This window comes from Manis pentadactyla, chromosome 3, assembly GCF_030020395.1.
Source record: "Manis pentadactyla isolate mManPen7 chromosome 3, mManPen7.hap1, whole genome shotgun sequence".
Taxonomy (NCBI): Eukaryota; Metazoa; Chordata; class Mammalia; order Pholidota; family Manidae; genus Manis; species Manis pentadactyla.
The window spans coordinates 154,992,842-155,014,965 of NC_080021.1; the positions used below are offsets into that span (position 1 = coordinate 154,992,842).

At 38.8% G+C, this 22,124-nt stretch overlaps 1 protein-coding gene across 4 annotated transcripts in view; it reads left to right on the forward strand.

Moving 5' to 3' along the window:
- The window catches only part of DOCK8 (dedicator of cytokinesis 8), a 228,316-nt gene that overhangs the window by 63,359 nt on the left and 142,833 nt on the right, over window positions 1–22,124 (forward strand). For all 4 annotated transcript variants that reach the window (XM_057498603.1, XM_036928398.2, XM_036928392.2 and 1 more), the window contains 2 exons: window positions 5,772–5,947; window positions 8,637–8,708. In XM_057498603.1, coding sequence (XP_057354586.1) covers window positions 5,820–5,947; window positions 8,637–8,708 — 200 coding nt within the window. In that variant the 5' untranslated portion in view covers window positions 5,772–5,819. The remainder of the gene's footprint in view (window positions 1–5,771; window positions 5,948–8,636; window positions 8,709–22,124) is intronic.

Genomic DNA, 22,124 nt, shown 5'->3' on the forward strand with positions numbered 1-22,124 from the left:
AGCATTTGTTGTTCCTAGGCAATCTGACTTTTTATAAAGATATTTTTAGGGCTCTTTTTATAAGGATCACTCTGCTATGTGGAGAATGGACTGGGGTGGGGAAGGCATTTAGGGAGGTGTCATAATAACTCAGGAATAGGGTCATATTTAGGTATATACAGGTATAGGGTGGGGGCAGTAAAGAAGGTGAGAAGTGGTTGGATTCTGGATATATTTCAGTAGTAAAGTGGATAGGATTTTCTGATGGATAATAGGTAGGTTATAAAAGGAAAAGAGAAATTAACATTGACTCCAAAATTTTTTCCGTGGGCAGCCAGTAGAATGGAATTGCCACTACTTGCTGAGATGTAGGGACTTGGAAGATATGGAAAGAGCAGATTGGCAGGAAAATTATGAGTCAGTTTTGAATTTGTTATGTTTAAGAAGACTATTAGGTCACCCAGTGGTAATGTTGAGGTATAACTGGGAAAGTCAGCTTGGATTTCAGGGCAAAGGTTGAGGCTACAGATAGAAATTTGTAATTCAAAGGAAAAAGAAGGTATTTAAAGCCACCGAAGTGGATAAGGTCATCTGGGAGTGGATGCTGATTGAGAAGCGAAGATGTTTTTGGACTGAACCCTGGGGCAGTGCAGAGTAGGGGGAGAACCTAGAAAAACCAGTGTCCCAAAGGGAGAGCGACCGACCGCCTTGATTTGTCCAGGACTGATGGGTTTCCTGGTACGTGGACTTTCTGAGTGAACTTGACAGGGATCTGAAAGAGGAGTTTCCCAGGGACTAGGAAAGGGACTAGGACACACTTAGGGTGGTTAGTTACTCTCCATCTGAAGAAAGTGTTTCAAGAAAGAGGGGGTGGTTAACTTTGTCCAGTGCTGTAGATAAAACAGCATTGAGCAACAACCACTGAATTTGGCAACATGGAGGTCTTGGTTGACTTTGACAATATTCCTCTTTCGTAAACAGCCATGTAGGTTTGAGGAGCACCCTCCATGGGGTGAACATACAGGAGGATGTAAGGCCAGTGCGCCTGGAGACTTTATGCCTCTTCTCCCAGCCACACATGGAGTGATGTGAAGCCTCCCCAATGCTGTAACAAGGGACCGAGGTCTTTCATGATTACCTGTGTGACTTGGGTCATATCATTTAACTTCTCTGTTTTTCAATATCCTTATTTGTGAAATATTGTCCAGATGTGTCATTTTAATTGGTATCAGTGTGCTATCTTTATACTACACCATGCTAGGAGCTGTATAGATTAATTTTAAACAGATATGGTTCTGACCTATAGGAATTCTCAGTTTCATAACAAATTAAATCCTACCCCACGTCAGGAGAACCAGCCTATGATGTACACGAGGGGACTAGGAAAAGCTCAAACTCCCTCATTAAAAAATGAGTATTTGGTTGTGAATAATTTAAGGTAGTTATAATCTTTTTGTGTATTTCTACTCTGCTATTGACCAAGACTCTGAAAAGAGTAGCTAGAAAGACTACACAAGTCTTTACTAGGGAAGTGTTGACTGTGTCTCTGCAGCCTAGCGCTGGAATGCTATAGGACTGTAGACAGTATTTGCTGAATGAATGAAAGTAGGTATATTAGTTCCGGTCCTGCCAGGGCAGGCGATCCAGTAGGAGATGCATAAGCATGTATATTAAGGAACTGATTACAGGGAATTGGCTTATCTATGGAAGGTGGCTGGCTAGCAAGCCTAAAGTCCACGGGCCAGTCAAGAAGGCAAGTTCACAAGCAAGCTGGAACTTGCTTGGAGCAGGCTGGAATGGGCTGAGCAGAAGCTTAGAGTCCCTGAACTTAGAGAGGGCCTGAACCCTCTTTGGAAAGGCATCCAACTAACTAAGTCAGGCCACCCAGGATGATCTTCCTTTTGATTATCTTAAAGTCAGCTGATTAGGGACTTTATACATTGGTTAATGTCCCTTCACAGCAATGCTAGATTACCTCACTTGTACCAGCAGAATGTGTAGGTATGCACAATAGCTGCAGCCTCCCCTGGTCCTCCAACTCTGGCAAGAGAAAAATCTTACCTGTCTGGAAATATACTAGGAAGGGAATTTGAGGTAATGTAGTTCAGCCAACCCAAATTGATATGTCATGAAGCCATCCCAACCGATCGAACCCAATTTAGGATAATTTGCAGCTTTTAAGATTTTTTGTTGCTTTATACGAAGGGGTTTCTTTTGTTTTTATTTTGATTATTTGGGTTTTTCTCTTATATTATTTTAATGAATGAGAGACACTATGTGATAATTCATGGTAACAAGTGCCATTTTTAATTACTTTGGATTGTACTATTTAAACTAGTGTTAGACCTCCACTATAGGAGGCCACATATACATCTCTCAATAGCAGAGAAAACAAAATAGTTAATTTTCATGTCTGGCTTTTAAAAGCTACCAAGAGCTCAAGTCCTGCCTTAGGGACTGACCTGAGACTATCCTTCACCCCATTCTCAAACTTCAGCCCCCAAGAAAATACAATACCACTGTAATTCTCTTCAATATTTGTTTTCTCCCTTTGCTTATCACTAAATAGACACAGTGTATATATTTGTGTGTATGTGTTGATTGCCTCATAATAAAACCTTCTCTTAAGATTAACACTTCAGGTAGTTCAGAAATCTCTTTTGGTTCCTGGTTATTATTTGAATCGCAAGAGAAACAACGTGTTTGGAGGCCCAGTTAACAGTACTTAGGGTCTCCACCCACTTGTGAATGGCAAGACAAGTTTCTGTCACATTTGGAATGCACAGTTTCCTCTCTTGTTAGTTTCAGTGTAGAAGGGGTAGGGGAGACTAATTATTAAATACCAACTTGTGTGTAGTGCTAGAACCTAGTCAATAATTCTATCATTATGCTTTGTGTTTATAGTCTGTTCAGTTCTGAAATATATTCAGAACTCAAGAGTTTATGACTTTATGATCAATTGTGTATATTGTAATAGGCTCATTGCTGCACAGTTAGTGCTCAATGATGATAAGATGTTCTTTATCATAGCTTCTCCCTTCAGAGAGAGCGTTATTTATATGTGAGAGTGTGGCAACTTCACCTTCTCATGGTTGACCAGAGACCCATGGAAAGATACGTGAGAGTAGATACCTTAATTTTCTGTATCCCTAATGTCCAACTTGCTGACTTTGCATTCAGTAGATGCTCAGCAAATCACTGCTGAAAGAGGGAGTCAGCCATTCCTTTTCCCAGGTTTTTGGATTCTGTCCTGTATGTAATGGTGCTGCGATCAGCCAGGTTTTTCATCATTTGTGACTTTGAATTTCAGGGACATAATAGGTGTAATACTTTGGCTAGACCTGAATTTTTTTCTCTCTGATGATTTCACATAAATGCCATTTCTCCATGGGAACTTCTGCTTACTAGTTATAAGTGCTAGTGTCACATTGCTTCAACTATGTTTCAATATACATTCTAAGTACATATTTCCAGTGCCTCTGCTTGAGAAGTTGATATTCTTCATAATAAATTTACATTTATTACTCTAATTAATTCATGTTATTATTTTGAGCAGCCAATCTATGAGAAACACAGAGTGTAACTTATGGGTAGTGGTAAATGTATTTTTTGACTCTTCCAAGTATACTTACTATTGCCTTGTGTTTTAATTTTTTCTGGAAATACAGATTTCCTGAAATGCCTGTAAGAGAAAACAAAATTATAGTAGTTAAGAACATGAGCCTGCCTAGGTTTGAATTCCAGATGGGTTAGCTTCTAAATTCCAGCTCCCCAACTATGTAACCATGGGCAAATTATTAAATCTGTAGCCTTCCATGTCCTCACCTATAAAATGGGGATAATAAGATTACTTACCTTATAGAGTTCCAGTGAGGATTAAATGACATAACATATGTAATGACCTAGCCAGTTTCTTGGCACTTAATAAGTGCTCACTAATTATTAGTTTATGATATAAACTTTACAGTACTAATAAGGTTGGGTATGCAAAAACAACACAGTTTTCTTAATTTTGAATTAAAGTCATTTCAGTCCTGACTCTGAATTCTCTGTGCTGGGTTGTGGTAAGAAGATGAGAGTCCACCTTCTCCTTTGGCATTGGTCTTATATAAGTTTTCAGTAGAGTTTTTTGGTCTGTGCATAGACGATACCTGTCATTCCCTCTGGCAGAAGCCAACAGTATCCTTTTGCAGGCTCCTGTATAGGCTCATCTTTGGCCCCCAGAGTTCCTACTAGTCCCTGCAATTTCATTTTGAGAGGCACCCTGTAAGGATGCTCTTCTCTTTAGCTGACCTCCAAGTCCCCAGGCAGAACCAAAGAACTTCTCTGCCCTCTGCCGCACCTGAGCCATGGGGCAGTGGGGTAGTGACTTTGCTCTCTCCTCCTGCAGTATATGCTGTTGCCTTCTCTTCTCCCTGTTTTGGCCCTGCAGGCATATGGCATTCTGTAAGTCACCCACCTTCATGAATCTCAGGCAAGGAGGAGAGCATATGCTTGATCAATTCTAATCCCCTTGAACATGTCACTCATGCCACCACACCACCAGGGACAGCAAGGGTGTGGAGGAAACAGGGCAAGCTGAATTCACATTCTCTGGTCTTATTTCCTTTTGCCTCTTCAACAGCACTTTGTTCCTCCTCTTCAACCTGGAGCCCTCAAATGTAGTCTGGGTATGGTTTCAGGTGATGAAAAACCGGTTTTGTTAACAGTTCCTTTGGGTCTGTCCTTGTTCATATTGAGGCAGTAAGTCAGGAATCTGGGGTGTTTGTTCCGTTGTGGGGGCAAAGGTAGAGAATAGTACCTCCTTGCTCTGATGACTCCTAATAGTCTGCCATGCATGAACCCCATAGAGCTGCTGCTATTATTATTATTATTATTATTCCACAAATCTACTTGATCCAAGTGATTCTTTTATTTCCCTAAGGCAGTGGTTCCTAAGTCTTTGGACTTCATAGACAAGAAAACTATTTGTTGAATTGGTAACTTTTTGTTTTATCAACTAAAGAATATTATTTTTTGAATCGCCACCTACTTCTATTATTTCTTTTATCCTCTTCCTCTCCCATTGTGGAAGGATAGAATTGAAGAGCAAAAACACATCTTTTTAAAGGGAGTACATTTTAGCTGTATGAAAACTCAGCCAGTTGCCCTTAGTTTGCTTATTTAACTGGAGTCCAGTGAAAATGTCTTTCCGACTAGCAACAGTCAGCCCAGCAGGTTTGGAAATCACTGCCTTGGAGCGTCTCAGCCACCAAGTCTGATTCACTGTGGGCTTAATTCCGTATAAAGTGCTTTCAAGAACCAACACACAGGATAACTCAGGCCAAAGGAAACACTGTGCTTAAATACTCCAGCAGAAGGAGTGTTGAGTTTGTCTGAATTTCTGGAAAATCGCCTTCCTTTGCTACTTCACTGTAGTTGGGTCAACATGGCCTCAGAGAGCTTTTGCAGGAGAAATTATAAAAATTCAGCAAAGACATGTGATCTCATTTTGGATCTTCTCAGGATTCCTCATCAAGATGCAGTTAAGTGGGGAAAAATCCTGCCTTGGGGTGTGATTTTAGTTACTCATTGTGTTCTGACTTGACTTTTCCGTGCTGCATTTCTTTTCCTTTCTGTGTCACTGCCTCTGGGTCTGACGGCTCCCCTGAAGGCAGCCTCCCGTAGTTGGACGCTAAGAATGAAGCACTTGCGGAGTGGAAGGGGAGGGCGGGGCGCACACCTACTGCCTCCTTCATGCTTTTCCCTGAACGTCGTGTGGGAACCTCCTTGTTCTCTTCCTACCCCTCCAGCCTCAGTTTTATGACCCAGTGGAGCCGGTGGACTTTGAGGGGCTTCTGATGACACACCTGAACAGCCTGGATGAGGAGCTTGTGCAGGAGCTGGGAGACTTCACCGAAGACGACTTGGACGTGGTGTTCACACCAAAGGAATGTCGGACTTTGCAGCCCTCTTTGCCAGAGGAAGGGTAAATCGTTTTCTTAAAATGTAGATGCAGTCATGACTGTCATGACTGTTATTGGTAAGGGCGGAGTTGCTTTAATTGTGGACTCCTTTTAATAATAAGCAAAATTACTCAGATCTATTAAGATCTGTTAACATGGCACCATCACGTGGTACAATCACTTACATATAGATTGTTTTTAAATCGGTTTGACCAGAGGCTCTGAAAATTTGTGTGGAGACGAAGCCAGTTACAGGGATGCAAGGAGACCAAATAGAATGTCCAAGAAGAGGAGAAGAGTGCAGGCTCTGTAGCCAGACTGCCTAAGTGTCAACTTCATGACCTTGGGCGGGTCATGTGACCTCACAAAACCTCGATTTCTCCATTTGTAAAAATGTCAAGACTTTTCATAATAATCATTGAAAATACCTCCATGCAGAAGCATTTTAATTGTTTTCACATAAAAGACTGGATCAAATCATAAACACAGTTCAACCCACATTTAATGAGCATCTATGATATGTGGGTGGGAACTGGCATAAATAGATGAATAAGGCAAATTTCCTTCCTTTGAGAAAAGTTTTGCCGAGTGGAGAAACAATGGGGGAAGCTCTGTGGAGTGAACATATGAACAGCTGCTTAGAGCTTGAGTTTCTACTACAGATTAGTCTGTGTGCCTATAGGTGTGGACATTATCTCTTGGAATCAAACAATGGAATTATATCTAAATGAGACTCCTGTTATAGCACTTCTTGGAGATTTAGGATGAACTTTTATTTATATTCATTTTCAAAACAAAACTAAGATTCACATCCTCCTGGACATTCTCAACCTTCTTGTCTTCCCCAAAAAGTCCCAGAAAAGAGATCATGAAACACAACTCCTGCCCTCATTATTCTGGGACTTTCTAGTTCTATTCTGGATTTTATTTCACTGCAGTTTAAGGTGGTTGGATGGCAGTGACATGGTATTATTATGACCCTTTGCTCTTTGTTTAGATAGTTCTATTCACACATACGCTCAGCTCCAATGTTTTGGAAGTACTTCCTAGAAAGCAACAGCACTGTGGTCCTTGGGAAATATTTTTCCCTATTGTCAGTCCATTTATTCAGGTGTAACTTTAATATAGGTCACATCTGTTGTTTTCACCTGTGACAGAGAATCATTTAATTTTATTTCCCTGTGTAAAATTTATGGGTTATAGTCTTCAAATGAGTCAAAATCTTGGAAAAACTTGGAAAAACATAACAATAGATTTAGAGATAGGTGGATTTTAATTTTTTTTAATTTGATAGAGGTTGTAATTTTTTGTACTGTTAGTTTTACTGCCTTGTCACCAGAATTTATGGCTAATACTGTCTTTTAAAAGTCATCAGATTTGTTGACTTGACTTAGACATTTTGACTCTACTATTTCAATTGTTGCCAAAAAGATCTGCTCATAATTGTAAGCTTGGGAAGGTATCATCACCGTTATCAGAGTAAACAACAGGTAACTCCTATTGAACCTTGGGCCTAGCCCAGAACTTTATGTCGAGCTGTGATGGTGTGGTGATTATAAGCCTGCACTCCACAGGTGAACTGCCTGGCTTCAAGTTGCTGTTCTACCAAATTGCTGGATGAATTTGAGCAAAATCTTTGTTATCTCATTCTTCTGCAAAGTGAGAACCATAATAGTGCCTGCCCTGTGGTTAATTGAGAATTAACTGAATTAATACATGTAAGTGATTACATCAGAGCCCAGTGCATAATAAATGGTATTTAAGTGTCAGCTATTAGATGTAAGTCTTATTATGTGCCAGGAACTTCACATGCTAACTTATTTAATCTTCATCACAGCTCTCTAAGGGAGGCACGCAACTATTAATGTCACTTTAAGATGAGGAAACCGAGGCACAGAAGGGTGGATGACCAGCCCAAAGTTACATAGCTAATAAGGGATGGGACTGGATTTGGCAGTTGGGGCCCAGGACCACATCCTTACCTGTATAATATTTCTTAGAGTGCTAACAGCAAGCACACAGGGTGGGTTCTCTTAATCCAATTTTTACAAACAAGAAAATTAGAACTGTAGCACTTACACCTATTTATTTCAAATACAAAAACATTTGGAAAAGCAGCAAAAAAGCTTTACTTCCATGGGGAATTCAGTTATTTCTGATTTCAAGACTCTGAAGCTCTTGAAGAGTCTCTCATTGACATGCTTCTGTGCATGTATGACAAGGAGCCCCCCAATTGATAATCACCAACCACAGCCTGTGCCTGCCAACTCCTGAAAGCATAAGACACCAGTTCCTCGTCATGATTTTCAGAGGGGAAAACAGGCATGTCCTGACAGGGTTACACATGAGCAAAAATATGCCCCAAATCGCCCCTGTGAGAAGTTGGTATTTTACACTTTCTTGTTCTGTATGTGATGACAGTGAGCTCTCCCTGTCTTGCGTCGGAATGCCTGCAGGGATGGGTATGGTTTAACATGATTCCTTGTAATAAAGAAATCCCACAAAGCACAACGTGCCAACCTGTTTGTCTCATCAAGGTAAAAATGTTACTGCCTCAGGAACACTTCGGACATTGGCAATGAATGAGTGAGGCTGCCCCTAGAATTCTCATTTCATATGTATTTGAAATCATGCTGTTCTCCTTGATTACAACAAGCAATTATTTGTTGTTTTTTACCCAGTATTAATGTTTTTATTAATATGTGTCATTAGGGTTGAACTGGACCCTCATGTCAGAGACTGTGTTCAGACCTATGTTCGGGAGTGGCTAATTGTGAACCAGAAGTAAGTTTTTTTTTTTCTCTTCACATATATATTTATTACGTATTGCTGGCTTTTTTTTTCTTATTAACAGATTTTTTAAAAGAGCGGTTTTATGTTAAAAAGAAAAATTAACTAGAAAGTACTGAGAGTTCTCATACACTCCCTGCCCCTGCCTCCCCAGTGTCCCCTAATAGTAATATTTTGGGGCTTTTTATTTTGCTTTTCTCATGTTTTTTTTTCCCACAGGTCTCTGAATGACCAATACTGATTTGGGGGCTACAAATAAATTTTAGTCAGTAGGCAAATTTGCAAATACAGAATCTGTCAGTAATGAGGATTGACGATATCTTGTATTACTCCTCTGCTCAAACACCTTCTAAGATTCCCTACTGCCTACTGTTTCAAATATACATTCCACTGAAATGCCTTTCAGGGGCTTTAATAATCTGGCCCCACTCTATGTATTAAAACTTATTTTCCTTAACTCCTGAGTCCATTTCCTTTCTTCTGAGCCTGGCTCCTCTTCCTCATTATTCCACCACATAGCCAACTCAGTCCTACCTCCACACCTTTGCTCTTGCTGTTTCCCCTCTGGGTGTGCCCTCCCCCGCGCCCCCCTCACCACCCCTTTTACACCTATCTGCTAAACCCTAGCTATAGATTAAAGGTCAGATAAAATTTCTTTTTTCTTTATGTAGCTTTCTTTGGCTGATTTATCCTTTCTGGGATGAAACTCACTTAAGTGTGTTACAGTTGTTATTATTAATGAGCCAATGTTGATACATTATTATTAACCAAAGTCTGTGGTTTACATTAGGGCTATTTTTTGTGTTGTACATTCTACAAGTTTTGACAAATGTAAAATGGCATGTGTCGGCCACTGCAGTATCAAACAGAATAGTTTCAGTGCCCTTAAAATGCCCTGTGCTCCACCTAGTCATCCCTCCTTGGCAGCCACTTAACTTTTTACTGTTTCCATAATTTGCCTTGTTCCTCCAGTCTTTTCATGGCTGATAGCTCATTTCTCTTTTTTTCTGAATAATATTCCATGGTATGGATTTACAACAATTATCCATTCACCTATTGAAGGAGAAAGTTACATTTTAAATATAAAAAACAGAGACTTTTTGTTCTGTTTCCATTCTTGGAGGTAAAATACATGAATTGAAACGGCCTCAGATTCAAAAATTTTTTGATTTGTGACCAAGAAATAGTTTACTTGTCAGCCTTCCAGTTTTTCAAAAAAGTCCTTCTCTCCTGGGTTAATCAAATGTTCTATGACCTTTGAAATGTTCTATGACATTTTTCTGAGCTTTTCGTCTCCCTGCCATTGACCTGGACAACACTCTCTCATGGGTAACATCTACACACACTAAAATTGTCAACCTGTGTGTGTATATATCTTGGGAAGCTGGGTGGGGAGCACCTGCAGACTGAGGGCATATCAATAGAAAAATATCAGAGAACCTTTGGCCATAGAGGAATAGTTTGAAATTCTGATATCCTCACCTCTCCTATACTCCAGCAAGGATTACTGTCCTATGGGGTATATGATGAAAGACTTTGGGGTTGGGTTTCATCTGGTTCCTGGAAGTGTGCCACTAAATTTGTGCAGATGTTTTTTGGAGTAATGTCAGTATGCATATTGTTTCCAATAGTTGAGCAAAAGAAAGCATTGCTTATAAAAAGTAATTAAGAGGAAGTTAGATGCTAACCCATCATCTGTCCAGCTTTCTAATGGGAATGGAAAACTAAGTTTGCCAGGCAATCAAATAAGATTATGCTTTGCTGGTAATAAAAAGATTTCAGAACAAGTTGTTCTCAAGCTTTTAAATGTTATAATTAGAGATACTTTCTGGATATTAATATTCTAAAAAAATCTGAGATGGAACAATAAATAGAAAGGTCCATTTTACTACATTGGGTTTTTATACTCTATTTGGGATACTGTACTTTTTCATTCCTCATGGCAATTCCCATTGGAATATTCTTTTTTTTCTCTGCCTTGTATGAACTTAAAAGAAAAAAAGGGACTCTTCTAGAATACTTACTGTAGAAATTTTAGAGATTATAGGGAAACAAAAGGGGAAAACAAAAATCACTCAGTTTCACTACAGACAGATAACCACCATTAACATTTGATATATATAGCCATTGAATCATGTTTTTTTCTATATATATTTGTATAAAACTAAATCACTTTGTAATACTATTTTGTAGCATGCAGTTTCAATCTTCACATAAATGGTGATTATCTCTCTTTGCTGTTTAATGTTCTTCCTCAACACAGTTTTTCTTGGCTGCATGATATGCTTACATGAAAATTCATTTAACCAGTTTTAATAATCAAGTGATTCCATTTTTCAGTGTTGCACCCAAATACAACAATATCCTTATGCACATACATGATTTTTTCCTTCATAATAAATTCCCGTAAGAGGGATTTCTATGTCTAAGGGTATACACAAATTTAAGGATTCAGGAATAACGCATATATCAGAAAGATTATTAACAATATATGCTTGAATTCTCAAGAAGATTGGATGTTATCTTTTAATAAATTTCCAATTGTATTTGTAAAAAGGCTTTTATTTGCTTTTTTCTTTGATGATGAGATCAGGCATGCTTTTTCCATGTATTTGTTGGACATTTGTAATTTTTCCTTGGTGTTCTGCTTATTCACATTTGTACATCTCTATTAATATGTTTGTCTGGGCCTGTTTATCTTTAGGACTGCTTTTATTTGTTAAGGATATTAACCCTTTGTCCATCACATATTATAAATTCCTTATCCAGGATGTTCTTTATCTTTTAAAATTGCTTGTAATTTTTTAACATTCAGAATTATTTATGTAACCAAATCAATATTCATAGTTTTCCTTAGGATTTCTATTTTTGCTGTCATGCTTACAATGTAATTCAAAAACCTAATATTATTTACTAGGAAGTTTGGATTAAAGTGTTAATCCAGACCAGTAGCCACTTCTTGTTGTTCTCTTCCCTTATGTGTCTCCATTTGTTTTTATCTCTTCTGTAGGAACAACGATTATCCATAAACTTATTCCTCAAGTTTTTATGTCTTTTGTAAAACAAAGCAATACCTATTTCAGCTTTGTTTGGCAACCTCTTGGTAATGGGGATTGCCAGTGGCCACATTCTCTGCACACTTTGTACTGGACCAGTTCCTTTCCCAGAAACTGGCTGATGGACAGGTGTGAACTCTGAAACTCATTGTCAGATGCTGGCAAGCTTTGATTGGTGTTTTACTGAGGAAGCATAATTTTCTACCCCACTGTTGGATTCTTTGGTACTTTGAATCTGGTACTCTGAAAAGGAACGCTACAATTACTGGCATACACTCCTGTAGAGATCATTCTGCCCCTATATGTATCTATAATATTCTATTTGTGGGAAGAAGCCAATAAAGTATTGCCAGATGCCCTTCCTTTCCCAGCCCTTATACATTTTAGCTCAGTTGCTGTTTCTGTATCATTGCAGAATGATAATACAAAGAGAAAGACAAGGAAGGCGACAGCTCTAGTAGTGGTGCGTATGAGGGACCCAGCTGGAACCTGTGAGTGGCTTCATACATAAGCCACTACAATGAAGAAGGAGCCTTCAGATTTCTGGCTAGTATAGACATTGCCTGTTCAGGGACTGGCTAGAAGGAAAGTGCAAAGTGCCTTCCTTTGAGGTCCTCTTTGGGAGGACAAAATATGGTATATCCTTCCCTTTCCAGCTCCACCTGTTCCATTCTGTCAAGATTCAGGCATTAAGTTATCTGTTAGTTTCCATTTTTCTGTGTCTTCACAGGTGGTTTACTGGAAAGTGGCAAGAGGATGCAATAGGGATTGCTGGCCAGTTATTAATTAGTGATTAATTAGCCCTCCACTGAATTTGTTATTTTATGTGCCAAACAACGCATGCTTGTTCTGAAAGAAGTCAAGAAACATACAGTGTATTAAGTAAAAAAACAGTCTCTTACCTCATTACTCGCTTGCTCCCTTTCTCTTCAACCCACTCTGAACTGTATAGCGGTCACTGTGTAAACCCTCAGATCATCTTCCATGCCCTCACAAATGTAGATGTGGGTATTTATATTTTTTCACAAATATTATTTATGCAAATACACATATGTAAATATGTATATATATATATATATAACCTGTAAGTACATAATATACTTTTTCAATAATATCTTTAACATCTTTCTATTTCAGAGATCCATCCCTTTCTGCCTGGTATTCCAGGGGTAAAGAAATGTATCATAAGTTACTGAATCTTTCTGTGTTGATAGACATTGCATTTGTCTCTATTTCTCACAATTATAAATAATACCACAATCAACATCTATGGACATTTGCCTCTACACACATGTATGAATATTTCTGAGGGTAGAAGGGAACCACTGCACATGGCACATTCCAATAAGTACTGCCATCCTCCTCCAGAAAGCTGTGCTGGTTCTCTCATTACCATCTGGACATGAAACTGTCCTTTCCTCCCATATCCTTGCTGATGCTGGATGTTATTAAATAAAATAAAATTTGCTATTTTAAGGAAGCTATTATATCTACTTTCTGAATATTATTTCCTATCACTGAGTTTTCTTCCTTTATCTGTCCTAAAATCCCAGTGAAATTATATTTACTATAGAATCTGATTCCTACTCTTAGATAGTTACCCATGTGAAATGAAAACTTATGTTCACATGTGTTCTGTATGCAAAAATCGACTGCAGTTTTATTTGTAATTTCCAAAAATTAGAAATAATCCATATTGCACACAATTGCATAGTGGATAAACCTACAGTGGTACATCCATACAATGGAATACTACTCAGCAATAAATGGAACAAATTACTGATACATGCAACAATGTGGATGAATCTCAGTTGTGTTACGCTAAGTGAAAGAAGCCAGACTAAAAAGATCACTGCACAGTTCCATTGATATGATATTCTGAAAGAGGCAAAGCTGAAGGGACAGAAAACAGATTAGTGGTTGCCAGGGTCTGGGTGGGGAAAAGAGTTGACTGCAAAAGGTCATGGGAGAATTTTGGGGGTTGCTGTGTCTTGATTGTAGTGGTTATACATTGTATACATTTGTCAAAACTCACAGAACTGTGATCTAAAAAGGATGAATTCTAATTGTACTCTAAAGTCAATGGATAGAAGTCTATGATAGTGCATGGCATTAAGTAATTACCCACTAAGTGTAAGGTACTTCGCTGTGGTTTATTAGATTATTTTACAGAATGGTGGTTTCCCTGGAGCAGGAGTAAATGGATTCAAGTCCTGGCCTCACCACTTACTAGCTGTGTGACCTAAGACAAATTACATTATTTCTTTGTACCTCAATTTCTTCATCAGGAAAACAGGAATTAGAATAGTACCTACCTCATAAGTTTTATTATATGCAATAAATTAGTTAACGTATGTAAATACTGAAAAGATTCCTTGGCATATGTCAATAATTCAATAAATATTAGCTACTACTTATGTGTTAAACAGCATTACAGAATATGGCTCAATTGTTTCTGCTCAATTGACAATAATTTAAATGAGACCAATTAGTAAATTATGTGCAAAACAAAAAGGGACAACTCAGTGTTGTTGAAGACTTATTTTAATTTAATGATCCAGAGTATATTTCACATCATAGGCACTATAACTTATATATTTATGGGATAAATATACTATTTGGAAAATCATAAGACTTACTCTAAGGCTTATTTAGTTACAGTTCAACCTATCCAAAATACTCCTTTCAAGTAAAATAAGGTCTTCTGAAGAATTCAGAAAAGTGCTTATACTAGCATGTCACAGGAATGAACCAGAAACTGTCCCATATATTTTAATGCACCATGGGGGGAAAAGCTATTTCCTTTGGAGGACCATACTTAATGAGGCCACTTTACCTTCTGTGCACATGTCTTTGTCATCCATAACCATGCAGTCAAATACTGATTTAGTTAGCTCTTTTATTCCTCAATTATCTCCTTGCTGATATTATATTTCTCTATAATATCTAGGGATAGTCTTTTATGTCCTTGCTATCTGTGATAATGGCTTTGAATCCCACTTATGGGGCAGGGGAGTGGAGTAATGACCACTTGTGTTCCCTCCCACTCTCGTAATTCTATAGGGCATTTGCCACTCAAGTTCTGTAATTGAGACTTTTAAATCAGACAAATAGTGCTGCCAAGCAAGGATAGAGGAAACTTTCAGGTTTTCTTTTTAACTCAGTAGGAAAGATTAAACTATACAGAAACACAAAGCATATGATCTCCTTTTGGGGTAAATGTATTTTCCTACTTGAAATGTTTGCTTGTGTTACTTAGACTGAAAGATGCCTTGAATAAATTCTAGTCAATCTTTCAAGTCGATAGGACCAAGTTTGGGGTCCCAAACTGAAGATAATAGTGCTTTTCTCTTCATGACTTTTGAAAATAACCGTTGATCTAATGAATAGAATTGTGCCAGGGTTGCATGTTTATCTCATCTCATTTCCATATGTTTGATAATTTTGTAGGGATTGATGTTTGCTGACATCCTTTGGGTCATATTAAATATTTCATGCATTATCTCCTCTGTCATTTTCTCTGAAGGAACTAAAGAGTGATTAACTTAAGAATGTGTTTGGTGTCTTGGTGGAGAGTTGAACTCTTAAGTAATTAAACTTGTTTACATGCTATTTATTCTTGGTGTATTATCCTCAGTGACAGTGAAACATTTCATGAGTGTTATGAGCAGCATCATAAAAGCTCTTGGGCTTTGTCTTTCATCCTGGGTGATTAAGGTAATTCTGAAGGAAGGTCGTGCTCAAGGAGAGCTGGGATATCAAGGAATGGGGTATCATCTGTTTTATTACTCCATATTTTACTCCCAGTGAACTGGTAAACAATTAAAATTCAAACACATCAGTGCATATAATTCAGTTACTCCCAAAACATCATAAAAATGTCTCCCTGATCAATAATTGCTTATTATGACATGCATTTGTTGTTCTGGCTGTCAAGGTGCTTAGCTATTTACTTTCTAAAAGTATGGAAAGCAAACAAGGATCATTAGCCTATGCGTTACAAAGAGCAGCCCAGCCATGGAAATCTCTGAGCTGCTCTTGACCAGTTAGGCACAGATTCCTCATCTTCACATATCCACACCCTCTAAGGCCCAAGTCAAAGGCCAGGGCTTTCATGAAGCCTCCCCTGACCTGGTCAGAAGTAATTGCTCCTTTCTCTGAATTTTCAAAGCATGTTGTTTGTATTTCTCTTAGACACTTTTGTCATACTCTACATTACAATCTAATTACTTGTCTAGATTTTTATCTCCTGCCAAATATGTGATCTTTCTCACTAGACTTCACTGAAGACAAGGACTCCTTTAGAGCCAGGATTCTTGTGTATTCGTCTTTGTGTCCTTTAGGAGATACTCTATAAACATTTGTTGAAAGTTAACAAGCACATATCCATATCATGTTCCTCTAAGACAAGCATTATGAGAACTATCAGACCCGACACCATCTTTCTGTGTAACAAATATTTTATAATGCCACCTTTAACCCATAATTTTCTCATTTTTAGAAGTCAATAAAATGTCCCAACTTTATATAAAGGAGAAATAAAAGAAACATTATATATAAAATAACATGTGTATAAATGTGCTTGGATGCAACTACACCAGAGAACATAATGAAATAGCTGTTTGCATATATGGGAAGAATCAGTGTGGATGTAACACCTAGAAAAGAAAGTGCAGCAGGTGTGTTTTATAGGTCAATCAAATACCACACCCAGCATTGCTGTTAGTAATGGGAGTTTCCAAAACAGGGGAAGACTCTTGGTAGAACTCTAATCAGCACAAAGTTTAATTTCTCCTACATTTATATGGTAGTTATTTTCCTGGAAAATTCAGTGCAGAAGTACCTGGCATTTATTTGTAAAATGGGATAGGGGCTTGGCTCAGATATTTACAAACTGGTTTTTCACCTCCATGAATATCTGATAGGACATCTGGTGGTTGTGTTGGATGCTGAATTTGGGATGATCCTTCATTGTGTGTGGTGCCCCAAGCATTGCAGGGTGTGAGATGCAGTCGCACACTCCAGTCAGGGAGACAGTCAAAAATGGAAACATTAATTAGCCTCACTGAGAATTATTGCTACTAAGACATCAGAAAATTGGAATCCCCAAATCCAATCTAAGCCATTGTTTTAGCAGCACTCTTGGGAGAAGAAATCCACCAAGACTTACTGGAAGGGGTGGAATGGAACAAGTTTTATCAGGACAACAGCCTCACTCAGGTGTTTGTTTGAGGAGAATTCTACAAGTGGAATCCTAAAGTAAGCACTTTTCAGACTTCTACTTTTTAATAAGAAAGTAAAGTTCCCATATAAAAATAATATAGTTGACAGACTTTAAATTCCACATAGCCATAAAATAAGGGTATCTAGGTTTATAATACAGGTATTGGTATTGCAGCTAATGGTATCGTCATCAATGCTAATGATAATAGCTATCATTTATTCAGCTAGTATGTGATTGTCTTAACTGAGATTCCCTAGAAGCTGAACCTGAGGAAGGGACTCAGGTGCATATGAATTTTAGGAGTGTGCTCTTTAGCAAAGGCCTATTAGGGAGTGAGGGATGCAACATAGGGACACAGAAGGAGTCAACTAAGGATGAGGGCTCAGATAAATCATGGCTTGATACACAGGTACGCTGGAAGAATCACACTGCAAAGTTGTCCCACTGTCCACTTTGAGGCAAGGAATGGGACTATACCAGGTAGGCATTGGTTGCCACTACCGAAACAGAGTGGGAGTTTGGGGGGCTGGGAGGTAGAGTGAATCACTCAGATGTCTCTAGGCACAATAGTTCCTACACTTACAGCAACTACAAAATGGATACATCGGTTGGTGAATGGGACTCACCAAAAGTCTTTATTACAATGCCGTATACCTAACATATTACCGTCCTTTTATTTTGAAATGATCTCAAGTCTACAGAAAACTTGCTAGTGCAAAGTCCTCTTCCCCTGAACTATTGTGAAGTTGCTGACTTAATTCTCCAATGCCCCTGAATACTTTAGTGTGTAATTTCTACAAACAAGGACATTCTCCATCATAAATAGTATACAACCATCACATTCAGGAAATTAACATTGATACATTATCAACCTCTAATTCTCAGACCCCATTCAGCTTTCACTAAATGTCTTAAGAATGCCCTTTAAAGCAAAAGGATCTAGTTCAAACTTATGCGTTGCACTTAGATGTCACATGTCTTCAGCATTATTTACTCTGAAACAGTTCCTCTGTTTCCTTGACTTTTATGGCCATATGATTACAGCCCAGTAAATTTTTAGAAAGTCCTCCCATTTGAGTTTGATTATTATTAATGCCCCATTCCTCATCAGGCTTTCAGTTCATTTATTTGTATCAATATGTAGTCACAATTTCCTATTTTATTCAGTAAGTTTAATCCACTCCTAGCTTTTATTTTAATACTCAAATTATCCCCAATTTGACCAGTGTGAATCCCTTCACCTGGCTCTTATATCTTTTTTATATGTCCCCAGCAGTCATGGATCATCTCCTTGCTTTCTGCCACAAGATAGTATCTTACACTTTTCTTTCCTCACCCTGAAATCAGTCATTTCTCCAAGAAGCTCTCATTCCTTTTAGTGGAAAATAGTACTTAAAAGTCAAGATGTAGGTGTTGCGTGTGCTAATTGCTTTTAAGGTGTTGAGCCAACCATGTCTTCACAGTGTGTGTGTGTGCGCGCGCGCGTGCATTCAGTGCTGTGAGTTCGTGTTGATACATACAATCCCAATCTGACATCACAGTATTCATTCTAGTTTTCTTCCTCTCTATATTTTTAACTCTCAGATAGTGATATATCTGACTCCTGTTGTTCTTCATATGTTTACTTACGTCATTAATCTCTCTTTATGTAACCATTGCCAACGCACTCCCCCATCCCCACATGGTTGCCTCCCTCCTCATATTCTAGCTCTAACACCCTGCACTAGGCTTGCTCTTCCTATGTGGATGTCATCTTCAGCCTGTGCTGATACTTAGTGCCAGACCACCTCACCACAGGGACACCCTTGTCACCTTGCCTGGGCTCTGACACCTCGTGGCAATCTTCTCCTCTGGGTGCATGCTCTTCTCATTCTACTTAGGATGTCTACTCTGCTATCGCATGCCAGGCTGCTCCAGGCTTGAATGCTCTGCTCATACCACATGAGTCTGATTCTGTTTTTGCCAGGCAGCCCTTTTTAATGGATGCCTTCCTCACCCGGTTTGACTGTCAACTTCCCATTCTGGGCCTCCTGAGCTACTCTCCACCCTGAGGCATGGAGGGCTACCTTGTTCTGATAGTTTTAGTGCCAACTTATACAGGACAGGAGGGGAAAGAAAGGGAAAAAGGTGTGGGAAGGGGAAGAGTGAAAAGTGGAAGAGGCACACCTGTGCCACACACTTTTCTAGTCCTCACAACAGGCCTTCAAAATGAGCAATGTTGTTGTGTTTCACACTTGAGGAAGCTGTGGCTCAGAGATTGTCATTTTGTCTAAGGTCTCAGAGGCAGTGCATAAGGAGCCAGCAACTGAACCCACGTCCTGGACTCTAGAGCCAAATTCTGTTTCCTCCACCAACATTACCCCTAAAGAGAAACCTCTCAAAAAGTTTGGTCTTTGAGTTGTCCCTAGTTGTGAAAAGGAATGCAGTTCTCTTGAGAAGCAATAGGTTGTGTTCATTTCAGTGGAATAGTTTGCCGACCACTTGGTCTACTTCCCCATCTCTTGTCTGCAAATAGGCACAATAGGAACATGGCTTTACTTGGCTTGGTTGCCTGGGTTAGGTAATGAGGCTGGGACTCTGGTAGCCGGTGGCACTCAGCCAGCAATCTCACTACCTACCCAGTGGTGATTTCTGCTTTCTGTGGCTGGTACATCAGAAATGAGTCATCTTTAGATGCTTGCTAATCCTTGTCCTCTTTTCCCCAACCCTCTTTACCCTTGCTGCCTCGAGGAAGCTTTGCAGCTTTCTGAGATTTGAAAATGAGGAAGTAGATGCTAAATCTAGAATGAGGGAGGGAAGGAAAGTTTGCTTTGATTCCAAACACAGAGCCATGGGATATGTTAGTCTTAATGCTTTCCATCCCCCAAATCCTGGGAGCTGGTGCATATATAGGATGAGGGTCTACTTACTGTGACATGAACTTTTAACTTTTAATTCTGTAACTCATTTTTTAAAATGCCCATTTGTCAGTGTCTTTGGGGTCCACATAAATAACTCCAGAAAATATTTAATGAAATGGAAGACACAATAGAAAGAAAGCATTCATTTGCATAAAATTAAAAAAATAAACAATAGTCAAATCGATTTTACTTCTCCAAGATTTAGGCATTTTGGAGGAAAAAACCTTATTTGAATATGTTCAGATATAGTGTATGAACTTTTTTTTATTAAGGTATGATTGATATACACTCTTATGAAGGTTTCACATGAAAAACCAATGTGGTTACATTTACCCATATTATCAAGTCCCCACCAAAACCCAATGCAGTCACTGTCCATCAGTGCAGCAAGATTCCACAGATCCACTATGTTGTGCCTTCTCTGTGTTACACTGTTCTCGCCGTGATCCCCCACACCATGTGTACTTAACATAATACCCCTCAATCCCCTTCTCCCTCCCTCCCCACCCACCCTCCCACACCCCTCCCCTTTGGTAACCACTAGTTCATTCTTGGAGTCTCTGAGTCTGCTGCTATTTTGTTCCTTCAGTTTTGCTTCATTGTTATACTCCACAAATGAGAGAAATCATTTGGCATTTGTCTTTCTCCACCTGGCTTATTTCACTGAGCATAATGTCCTCCAGCTCCATCCATGTTGTTGCAAATGGTAGGATTTGTTTCTTTCTTATGGCCGAATAGTATTCCATTGTGTATAAGTATCACATCTTCTTTATCCATTCGTCTACCGATGGACACTTAGGTTGCTTCCATATCTTGGCTCTTGTAAATAGTGCTGTGATAAACATAGGGGTGCATATGTCTTTTTGAATCTGAGAAGTTGTATTCTTTGGGTAAATTCCAAGGAGTGGAATTCCCGGGTCAAATGGTATTTCTATTTTTAGTTTTTTGAGGAACCTCCATATTGTTTCCACAATGGTTGAACTAGCTTACATTCCCACCAGCAGTGTAGGAGGGTTCCCCTTTCTCCTCATCCTCGCCAGCATTTGTTGTTCTTAGTCTTTTCAATGCTGGCCATCCTTACTGGTGTGAGGTGATATCTCACTGTGGTTTTAATTTGCATTTCCCTGATGACTAGTGATGTGGAGCATCTTTTCATGTGTCTGTTGGCCATCTGAATTTCTTCTTTGGAGAACTGTCTCTTCATATCCTCTGCTCATTTGTTAATCAGGTTATTTGCTTTTTGGGTGTTGAGGTGTTTAAGTTCTTTATATATTTTGGATGTTAACCTCTTGTTGGATATGTCATTTATAAATATATTCTCCCATACTATAGGATGCCTTTTTGTTCTGTTTATGGTGTCCCTTGCTGTACAGAAACTTTTTAGTTTGATGTAGTCCCATGAGTTCATTTTTGCTTTTGTTTTCCTTGCTCGAAGAAATGCGTTCAGGAAGAAGTTGCTCATGCTTATATTCAGGAGATGTTTGCCTATGTAGTCTTCTAAGAGTTTTATGGTTTCATGACTTATATTCAAGTCTTTAATCCATTTCAAGTTTACTATTGTGTATGGGGTTAAACAATAATCCAGTTTCATTCTCTTGCATGTAGCTGTCCAGTTTTGCCAACACCAGCTGTTGAAGAGGCTGTCATTTCCCCATTGTATATCCATGGCTCCTTCATTGTATATTAATTGACCATATATAGTTGGGTTTATTAGTGTATGAACTTTTTATCATAAAATCTTAAAGCCACAGGAAATATCGTTGAATTCACCTTATGTCCATATCTCACCTCGGAAGAACCAAGGTTGTGAGAAAAGTAACTTGAGGATAATGGAGGCAGGTGCATACCTGTAAGTGTGTGTATGTGTATGTTATTCACTTGTAAGTAAACCCTCTTGGAAGTTGGTGCTTTTTATAAGTCAAGAAATAAAGTTAAAGCAGATATAGTTCTGGTGGCCAAGGCACATAAGGCCTTAAGCCAAACTACTTCCTAATTTTTATTTCAGTGGCCCAAGCAGGTTTCCTTGTGAGGAGACATGTGACATTGAACTTTGACATCAGTACCCTTTGGAATGTACAAGTCCTAATGAAGAAAGGCAAAGGGCAATACCAAATGTGAAATGTGAATTTGAATTCAGTGTTTGCTTACAATTTTAGAGCAAATTGTGTTATTTAATTTCCTTTGAAACTGTGTCCCCTTATAGTTTGATTTTCCGGAAATATGATTGCTG